Raw genomic sequence first — 10,610 nt, 5'->3', positions numbered from 1 at the left:
ATATAATATGCCTGTAGCAGCCATTCAGCCACTGAAATTATCGATGGAAGTAGCTTGTAAACTAAACTAGATTATCACTAAAGTAAGAATTACTTTACCTGGACATGATTATTTGTCAGTCTGAAATATAACACGTCTGCGATCGCGGTATAGCTGACAAAACTGCTGTAGTAGCTGCAGTTCTTCAAAACATGTGGATCAGGCTGAAGAAAAAACTAGCTTCGACCTCCATTGTTAGTTCTTGAAGCGTGAACATGGTTGCTAGGTGACCACACTTACGCCGGGTAAGAGCGGGAATGAAAGCCGAAGGCTAGACCGTCCAAATTCACAGCGACTTTCTTCCGGTCTTCCCGGTCTACTAAGGACCCGGCCCACCTCGACGGGGAAGGCTGGGTCCTTCGGAGGACCCGGCCTGCCTTGTCTGATACGTTCCTAACTGACGTCACACTTCCTACATCCGGGCACTGCTCCCCCATATCAGTAGGATGAAACCTGAGGTATATTTACCTCATTGGATAAAACAAACTGAAAGCAACTTTCTACATCAGTGAATGTGTGATAGATCAATAACACATGCATGTCAAGTTGTTGGACTGACCGATAGTCAGTAAATTACACGGATTTTCCCCCAATTAAATGCAGCTTCATACTTATTTTACATCTCAGAGCCTGTAGGACATAAAAAGCAATAAATAAAATTAAATAACATCTCCCAAACCTCTATGCCGCTAAAAATAAGTTCTCCACCGCCCCATCCTCCTTTACGGATCATGATACAGGCAAACACCCTGTATGATAGTGATTGTGTTCTGCTGAGTTAAACTAGACATATCATGTTTTAAATCCTTCTTTTTCCGCATTTAAATCATTCAGCCCATTTTCTCATTTTGACGCTGTCTCTTTAAATCCAAACACTACACACCCCACACACCTCCAGCTTTCAGGGCAGTCCATTCTAGTTTGATAGAGGGGGTTATGACTATGCAGCAGTGCAAAAACCTTTTGTTTAAAAATAATTAAAAGATGTCAACAACAGAAAACTTGTCCACAAGTGTGCAATGCTTGAATAATTTGGGTTTAAATTATTACCTATAAATTCAATCTATAGGCACACATTTTAATTACATTCATATGCAAACACTTTTTTTTTTTTACCCTGCCTGTGATCAGAATTTTGTTCTTATGTCATTACATCCTTCACCCAGCCACTAAACACTTTTATGAACATAGTGCCGGTGTAGTTTCGACCCTTGTGAATTAGATCAGCCAAAGTGACCGCTGAGATGAAGTCCAATCGGGAACACATTTTGGATTTGTTCACCTTTATTATCCAAATTATGGAATTTCTTCACATGTTTTACAAAGACACTGTATCTCTACAGCATTTGAAAAAGCCATATGATAACCAGAGGTCAATACTTGAAAAAAAAAAAACTAAGTAAAAGTAAAATTACATTAATAAAAAATGACTTTGGTAAAATAAATTTCACTGATGAAAAAACTACTCAAATAAAAGTGATAAAAATGTTCACAAAAATTGGGAAAGTAAAAGTATTTTTACACACTCTAAGAAATAAACTGTATAATTTACTGAACCGAACTAATTCCACTAGACCAGGTTGAGTAAATTGAAAATTAAATGTATATAATTTGCTCAATTTACTCAGCTAGGCCTAATGGAGCCAGCTGACATGACTTAGTTGAGTAAATTCAACACTTCATTTTTCAGAGTGTATAAACATCCTCTTTAATGATGAGTTTGAACATATTTATTTTGTAACGAGTAAATAGGTGCTACATTTTAAAGTAAAGAAGTAAAAGTACAATTTTTAGCTTTAAAACAGGGGTGCCCAAACATTTTCCCTGAGAGGGCCAAAATTAAAAAACTTTTTTCCTGAGAGGGCCAAAATTAAAATCAATCTGAGGGCCGCGGGCCAAATGCAATAATATAAGAAATGCATGATACATAAGTAAAGTTGTTTTATTTTTTTATGATTAAGCTAGCAGCCAGTGTGGTTGCCCACATTTTATTCAGATCATGGACATGGAGAAAATTCAACGTATGCTCAGGCAGCAAAGACTCATGGGACTTTTCATAATTTAAAATTTGAGTATATGTGGTCTTATAAGGTGTGCAAATCTATATATGGGCTTAAATCTAATCTAAATGTCTCTCGTAGTTACTTGTATTTTATATTTAATCTTAACATAATTATAATCTAATAACCAGGACAACTGCTGGTGGGCCAAATCAAATGGCTAGGTGGGCCAATTTTGGCCCGCGGGCCCCACTTTGGGCACCTCTGCTTTAAAACGTAACAAAATAAAAGTTAAAGTAGCTTTTTGAAAAATTAATTGGTAAAATTACAAATACTAAAAAAAACTACTTAAGTACTGTAACAAAATAAATGTACTTAGTTACTATAAACCTCTAATGATAACCAATGTGGCTTCCAGTGGTGGGCCCAGTTCCCCCAAAGCGGGGGAACTAATTTCCTGATTAGTGCTTTGGGGCTTTTGCTAATTTTAAAATTAATTATTGGATTAGCTTTAAATTAAATGTCATTGAGCAACATTAATGTTAACAACTGATGGTGAAAGCTGTCACTTGTTTTGTTCATGCGTTACTTAACTAAGGCGACATATTGACAATATATGAACCCAAATATGGCTGATGAACATCAATGATAAGTGTTAAGAGAGTGGCATGGCAAAATGTGACTCATGTTGTCTGTTGAGGAATGTTCATGGGTTGACTGGGTTATTTTAGTGCTTTAGAAGTAGCTTTGGCTAAATTTTCAGTGTGTTAGTGCTTTAGAATTAGGGAACCTAAATATTTCAGCTAGTGCGTTAGGGCTAGAGGAGCTAAATTTTAGATTAGTGCTGCCTACCACTGGTAGCTTCAAACAGGACTAGTTTCTGTTGTGCTCTAGTGGGAAATATGTATTAAATTGGAGTATGGAAGCCAGTAGTCAATAGCCAAACCCTTTGCCTTCACTTTCACTTGATTTTCACTGAAATGCCTCTTTCTACACCCCAATAAAAAGGTATTTTAAACATCACATACATGGTAGGAATATGGAAGCCCATTTCCGCCACCCTGATAAAAAAATAAAACTTGTATCTCGTAATTATGACTTAGCTATCTCATAACTATGAGATAGTATCTCATGAGATGCTATCTCATAATTATGAGATACTATCTCATAGTTATGAGATAGCTAAGTCATAATTATGAGATACAAGTTTTATTTTTTTATCAGGGTGGCGGAAATGGGCTTCCAAAGTAGGTATGTTTTAATTTTAGGTTCAGAAAAAAAAAAATCATAGAATGTATTTGGCTATATGTATGAAATTATATGGCGGCAGCCATCTTGGATTTTAACATGGCAACGTAATTTTTTTGATATGATCCTTCGCATAGCTTCAGTCACACCAAAATGAAAGTTTGGCACATTTTTTTGACCCAATTTGATACACTTCATTTTTTAAGGTGATATAATAACTAGAGTAGCCTGTAGTTGTCATATTATTGGGATGGCCCCTTTCTTGCATTTTGCACCGGGCTCCAAAACAACTAAATTCACCTCTGCATGGTGGCATTTTTGTGTATTTATGTTGTTTGTATAATTGTGTACTTTTTAGGAATTCCCTGCAGCACATTGAAAATATTTTAGTTTAGTGAATTAATTGTAATTAACTACTAAACTGCAGTAATGTGCAACTTTCCCCACTGTGGGATCAATAGTTTCACCTTATTTTAATGTGGACACTGTTATTGTCATAGGTTCATCTGCAATCCTTCCTGGTTTTGTCAACAATTTTGATTGTGTATATATTCATAGATGGATTCATATGAACACATTTAGATGAGTGAAGTCTGTTGAGTTATTGTCTAAATAAAATTAGTCAAATAATAATTCAAAACACATTCAAGAAAGTAAATTATGCAAAACTACTTTATTTACAAAACAAATGGCACAGCGTATCGGCACAGTAAATGCACATGCACACTCCAGACACGACCTGCTAGTTTCTTCCACATAAAATCCAAATCAAATTCAGTCAAACGGCAAAAGACATTTCAGGCAAGATTCACAGCCAAGATTTTTACTGAAGGAGCAAATATTGCTCAAGAGGAACAACAGTTCATTGTTTTTAAGGCCATTTTTAAAGGTCAGGATGAGGTGAAGACCAGCAGCATGTCATTGCAAATCAAAGTTACTAAAATGAACTAAACTGGCTACAAAGCACAGGTTATCTGGTCTGCCATACTTTGAAAGCACACAATTAAATAGAACTACAATGTAAGAAACAACAAAATCAAAGTTAAATTACTTCACTAATTTAAATCAACATACCTCCATGTGAGCAGGGAAACGCCCAGACCTAAAGAGGAAGTGGAGTATTTAAATTATACATCTACTTTTCACATTTATCTATGCAGGCTGATATTGTTCATTTAGTCCTTTTCCCACCTAATTATCAATAACTGAGGAATTGGACTCATTTGCATTGATCAGCTGTCAGATAATTTGTATAGAGGCACATTTTCCTTAAAAGCAAAAAGTTAAATCAAGTGTAAATTTTGCTCAGAACGTAGTAATTACTGCTAAAATCTTATACATTTTCAGTTTGGGCCAGGGGGTTCTGACAGATTAACTACTGTTAAATTTTTCTTGTGGAACATGAACAAAGACAAAACCAAACAGAACAGGTACAATAATAAAGTAATGGAATGGTACCAAAACCATGAACAGCAAACGATCAGACTGCTAGTTTGCTGGCTACAATGGAGGTTTTTCTTTGAGGCAGGTCCTGAGGTGTAGGAATGTGCTCCCCTGTGATCTCGGTCTTCTCTGTTGGGGTTGATGGGAGCTGCTTGTTCTTGATTTTTGCCTTGGCCATGTTGTAATCACCAGAGTCGAAATATTTTTGCTGGACAAAGACGACAGAGGAAATAAGAATACTGCAAGTTTGACCAAGTTTATAAAACAAATCAAATGATGTTTGAGTGTGTAAACGCACCCCTTTCTGAAGTCTTTTTCTGAGGAAGTCGGGGCCCACGGGTCTGGCTCCTAGATTAGGATACCTGGCCTTCAGTTTAGCCTCCTCTGTTTTTTCTGGGCTGATGACTTTGTCCTGCATTTCCTAATGGCATCAGAAAAATGTCAGTCTTTGACAACATGTCCAACATTTTAACAAACGTGGCAGTTTTGCTAATGAGCAAAAGCCACCTGTAATATCACTTTATATACATAATCTAAGAGGTGATGATAGGCATCGTCACTATCTGAGTAAATTTTCACTTTAGTTTGAATAATTAGCATGATTAGCTAAAGTGCTCCGTTTACTGACCGAGCGAGCTTTTGGTCTAATAAATACTAATTGTTGTCTCAAATTGTCCCTCTGCACCTTATTAATTAGAGCTACTTACAATTTGGTTTAGCAGTGTTAAAACAGGTAGGTATCACTCAATATTAGCTACTGGCTAGCTAGCTAGCTAGCTAGCTAAGCGCGTGCCGCCTTAAGATTTCCTCATTAAAAGTTCAACACGACGTTTGAAACCGTAGTCGGCTGTTTTGCATTTACCTGTTCTTCTAAAGACTTCACTTCTTCATCGGACATGATGAAGACTTGTTTCGTTTGTTAAGACTGAAAAGGGACAAAGCCGAGAAGCAGCTCCGTCAAGGTTCGACAGGGTAAGATGATGTGAGGAAGCTGCAGAGCCGTCAGTGTGCAGTGGAGCAACAGAACAGACTCGATTAGTCGATGCCAGACAGAGATAGGAGCGAGATGTGCGCTCCTTTTATTATCCAAGAAAGACGACCGGATTTTTTTTTTTTTGTGTGTGTGTGTGTGTGTGTGTGGGGGGGGTATGCTGAGGAATAATCTGTTTTAGCAATCAAGTTTTATTCTCATCTCAATTGTTGGGTCTACCCGTTCAGTCTACCCGTATGCCGGCGTATAAATGAAGCATGCGAACATTTGGTAATCGGTAGATTGCGAGTTCTCTTCCTAAACTTATGTGCCAAAATAAGAAACAAACGATAAATTCCAATGTTTACAAAAATATCAATTTATAGTATTTCCTAAACAAATGTCCTCACAACCAAAAATCTGTTTCAATCTTCCTAATCTTGCATTTTCTTTGCTGCCATGTATCAATCATATTAATCTAGAATGTTGTCATAAAACAAGGTGACAAAAAGATTGTGTTCCTCTCATGAACAAATAAGTTGTATAGTCATAACACTTTATAAACTGATAGGTAAATCGCTTGATTTTTGTGTCTGAACTAAAAAAAAAACAGACGTGTGAAGAGAGGGTCATGAGTGGAAAATCCCTTTTCCCCCTACAAAATATTTTTGTGGGAAAAATAAATTTAAAATGGCTCATGGTTTTTCAAATTTCAAAAATACCCAAATAAACAAGAGGACAACTTCATCAGAAAGCACCTGCTTTATTGTTATTTTTATTTTTTTACATATTCTGTGTGACTGCAACACTTTATCAAAACAAAGATTAAATCTATTAATTATGCCTGAAAACCAGTCTTATAACAAGGAAGGGTGAAGGGGGCTTTGTACTGTTAATGGATACAATTATACAATAATTTCAACCTGAATTCACTGATGTGACCATTCTCTGTTATCTGGAACTTTTAACTCCAAATAAATTTAAAAACACAAGTCCAAAGGAAAAAAAATGAAGTGAAAAATAACATTTAATCATCATCATCTCCCATTTCCACATCTTCTTGTAATCTCTGCACCATTTTGTCTTCCAGCTGTTTGGCTTTTCCTGCAAAAATAAAACAGAACAATCATCACAAAATAATTACACTTCCTGTTAGTAGAGAAAAACACAGATTGATAAAAATTTTATCCTGTGAATAAATGGATTTTTTTTCCTGAATGAATTTTGCATGTTGTCCATTTTAGTTGCATCCACTTAGGGCTGCCACGATTAATCAATTAATCGACGACTAATCGATTATTAAAATAATTGATGACTAATTTAATAATTGATTAATCGTTTTTTTTGTTGTTGTTGTTGTTCTTTACTTTGGTTTTCTCTCCAAACTGCTTTGACACCTTCCACTGCCACATCTGCCTTTCTGTCCTTGACACACATGCACAGTAGTGGTAACTGGGGTAGGCCGTGGACGTCACAAGACATTATACAGACAGGCTCTGGTATCATGGCTACCCAGCAACGGAGCTGAAAAGTGTGGGATCATTTTAAGAAAATGAAAGAGAAACCTGTGTAATATCTGCAGAGCAGAACTTGCCTTCCACAGCAATTATTTTTAGTTAGCATATAGCTAAAATCTAACCATGGTTATATAATAGTAGCTGCATTCTGACGTGATAAGCTGCACGTTTTATATTCAATTAACGTATGATCTGATTAGTCGACTAATCGAATAAATAATCGGTGATTAATCGATTATTAAAATAATCGTTTGTGGCAGCCCTACATCTGCTGCAGAAGTGTGACCAAATTAAATTTCACAATTCTTTATTCTCTTTAACATGACACCTCAAGCCCTCTGCATGGTCGATTAAAAAGTTTTAATTGACGTATAGTTGAGTGACTTCATGTCGTCCGCCTCTTGTCACACAAAATCACTGCGATTGATCAGAAGCTTGTGGGCGGGTTTGTTTATGCAGAAAAGCACTCAAACAATGATGAACTAATTAAAGATTTCATTATTTTATTTTATTTTTGGGCTATTGCCTCTTTCTGCACTCTTATCTTTCTTTACCCTTGAATTAATCTATTTTTATCATGCAACTAAATAACAATGGCAGCAGTTTTCTTCAACTACTCCTCTTCCATAAGTTGACTGTTGTGCACCCAAACAACACGGATAGCTCTGAGAAGCAGTTCTCTGAGGCAGTCAAAGTATGTCTATCTAAATGACTTCCAGATACTTAAAAAAGTAGTGAAATATCTAAAAACATATGGATGGAGACAGCACAGATACTGTGTACCAAGGAATCTTTCTGCAGAGAAGCATGGCACTCTGTTGTGACAAAATTGTGGTTAAACGGCAGATATGAGTGTGTCTGTCTCCAGCAGGAAAAAAAACCTGTTGTGTGACATGTACAGCAACGGGAGGGGTTTCCTAGGAGCTCAGTGCTTTGTGTCGTGTGGATCCTGAAAAGTGTGTGTGAAAACGAAAGTCGAGCAGCTACAGCTGGAGCATACTGGGTCCCTCAGTCCAGGACTTTAGGCACTTTCTTGCCACCTCGGTGAGATTTTTGGCAAAAGAGGTTTAAGACAACCCACCCCGTGCATCTTTGTGCAGCGGAGCAAGGTAGTTACCGAACAGAAACGGCCAACGTGTGAAAAAATAAGCCTGTGTGTTGACATCCTGTCCATGTGACCACCTGGTCACTAAATTAAACAACAACAGACGGATTTACCACAGATGGCCAGCTCCATCTGTCACTTTTCAACATCCAGCAGAAGCACTAAGAAGGACTGTACAGCTATTTTTCTGATGGTTTATGAAAACACCTCAGGGGTAAAGTTGCACAAATAAATGCTTTACCTGCATGTGGAGCTTTGATGAGGTGGATATTTTTCTTCACTTCGTTGATGGCCTCTTCTTTCTCCAATTGTTTGCCCTTCTTTAATCTACGCAGAGCAAAATAAAAATTGTTTTATTCCTGGAAATTCAAGGTGTTTGTCAAATCCAGAAACATAAATGAAGCAACTTTAACAACCCACAAACTTCAATTCACAAGAAATATGGCTCTTACCTGTTCATGATAAATCTTGCTTGTCGTTTTTGTTTTATTTCCTCCACACGTTTCATCGCCTCCACTGTGAAAGTAAAGAGACATGAAACTTAAATACGTGCGCAGATAAATAAAACGTTCATTAAAAAGAGAGTGAGACATTACCTGTCTTGTTCCACATCTCCCTGTTATATTTAACAGGAATATTTCTGCGTTTTTCAAACTCTAAGGAGTTGTCCTAAAAGACAAAGTGTTTGTTGGTTCAAAGACATGAAGATAATTTTATTTATTTCTTCAGGGAAAAAAAAAAAAAAAAAAAAAAAAAAAACACAAGGATAAGAAGCTTACCACAGCCAATTCTTTGCCAGCTGATTTTCTGAAAGCTTTGGTCCATCTGGTTTTTCTTGGGTTTCGCTTCTTCTTAAAGTTCTTGTGGCATTTTGATGTGCAGAACCTAAACATCTAAAAACAAGAAAATAAATTACAAACAAATCAGAAAAAATACAAGTGGATCAGACTTAAATTGAAAATTAGTTATGAATGTTAAACTGTAGTCCTGCAAATTAAAAATATATGAAAATAATTTATTTGCGCCAAAACTGATCATTTTTAGCCATATTTGTATGATCAATCCATGTTTCAGCTAATTTATGTAGTGATAAAATTGAGCAATTACAGAATATAAAGTCGATTTAAAAAGATTTACACATTCGATTACATTTACAGGGCAGTGCAAAATACTTAATTTGGTCATTAATCGCTTTGAAGTGTAGACCCAGATAAAAACAACTCAATAAACATCCTATATAATCTATGAATGGCCTTAATATATTACACTGTATGCTCGTGTATTTGTCCCAATAATGTAATAAAGGTTTTAACGCTTTTTAATATAATCAAAATTTTAAAATGTATTAGCATTATCATAATTTTGATTATAGTGTTTAAACTAACATCAACAACAAATAATAGCCTCCAAAAGGTAAATTAATACTCAGAATTGTTTTTCCATCACAAAAACAAGTATTAGCTCGATTCCACGTGCTAACAGCAGAGGGCGCCATATACTCTTATAAACAAATAATATGGGCCGGATGTTCAGGGCGAGATTTTATATTATAAAAAAGTTTTATTATAAGAGAACAACTCTGATACTGTTAAACAAGTTTAGAATGATTCAAATTTTGACTTTTTTATTATTATTATCTATATCCTCTTTATTCTTACTTTGATTTTCGCACGTGAGTGACTCAGACACGTTACGCTAACAAGCTAGCATTTTTAGCAACCAGCTAACAAGCCTTCTGTCCGAACATGAGCTTATACTAAACAGTACAGTTATTATTCGGTCACAAAAACAGCGTCATACCTTACAGTCGTTCCGTACAAACATCATTCCGTGACCGGGGTAGACTGGTGCCGAGCAGAAATAACACTTCTCGATACGCATCTTAGCAGCCGAAAAGCTGCGCGTAGCAGCTCCTGTGAAAAAAGGACCGACCCTCTCGAGCTTCTTCTTCTTCTTCTTGTTCCCCGAATGACTGCAGACAAGGTTTTCACTGAAGAACCACTGCCCCCTGGTGGTTTTATTAGCTACAGCGACGAATGTTGATCAGTTGGCTCCAAAAGTTAATCACTTGTAATGTTCAACTAATAATTATTCAGAGTTTTAAAATATTTGCTGAAATTATTCAAATCTGAGTGGTTCATCAGATATTTTGCTGACAGAAGAATAACAGCTGTTGCCAAAGTTTTAGACAAAAAATATTGCACTTTAATGTAAGCTTTCTGAGTAGATGCTCACCACACAAAATTTTAAAATTTTAAAAACTTGAGTTTTTCCTGTTTGCTAAGGGT

At 36.2% G+C, this 10,610-nt stretch overlaps 2 protein-coding genes across 2 annotated transcripts; both read right to left on the bottom strand.

Annotated features, from left to right (window-relative positions):
* Positions 1-3,941: 3,941 nt before the first annotated feature.
* On the bottom strand, positions 3,942-5,769 carry LOC106521140 (cAMP-regulated phosphoprotein 19-A). The gene is made up of 3 exons (XM_014013569.1): positions 5,593-5,769; positions 5,029-5,151; positions 3,942-4,938 (listed from the first exon to the last, which is right to left on the bottom strand). The coding sequence occupies exons 1-3, from the start codon at positions 5,626-5,628 to the stop codon at positions 4,768-4,770; spliced, it is 330 nt and encodes a 109-aa protein (XP_013869023.1). The 5' UTR covers positions 5,629-5,769; the 3' UTR covers positions 3,942-4,767.
* A 677-nt stretch (positions 5,770-6,446) lies between these two features.
* Positions 6,447-10,259, bottom strand: rsl24d1 (ribosomal L24 domain containing 1). Its single transcript, XM_014013568.1, has 6 exons — positions 10,123-10,259; positions 9,102-9,215; positions 8,919-8,991; positions 8,775-8,838; positions 8,564-8,649; positions 6,447-6,804 (listed from the first exon to the last, which is right to left on the bottom strand). The coding sequence occupies exons 1-6, from the start codon at positions 10,201-10,203 to the stop codon at positions 6,728-6,730; spliced, it is 495 nt and encodes a 164-aa protein (XP_013869022.1). The 5' UTR covers positions 10,204-10,259; the 3' UTR covers positions 6,447-6,727.
* Between the last annotated feature and the right edge of the window lie 351 nt (positions 10,260-10,610).

This window comes from Austrofundulus limnaeus, unplaced genomic scaffold (assembly GCF_001266775.1).
Source record: "Austrofundulus limnaeus strain Quisiro unplaced genomic scaffold, Austrofundulus_limnaeus-1.0 Scaffold104, whole genome shotgun sequence".
NCBI classification, from domain to species: domain Eukaryota; kingdom Metazoa; phylum Chordata; class Actinopteri; order Cyprinodontiformes; family Rivulidae; genus Austrofundulus; species Austrofundulus limnaeus.
This window is presented reverse-complemented; position numbering and strand designations above follow the sequence as displayed.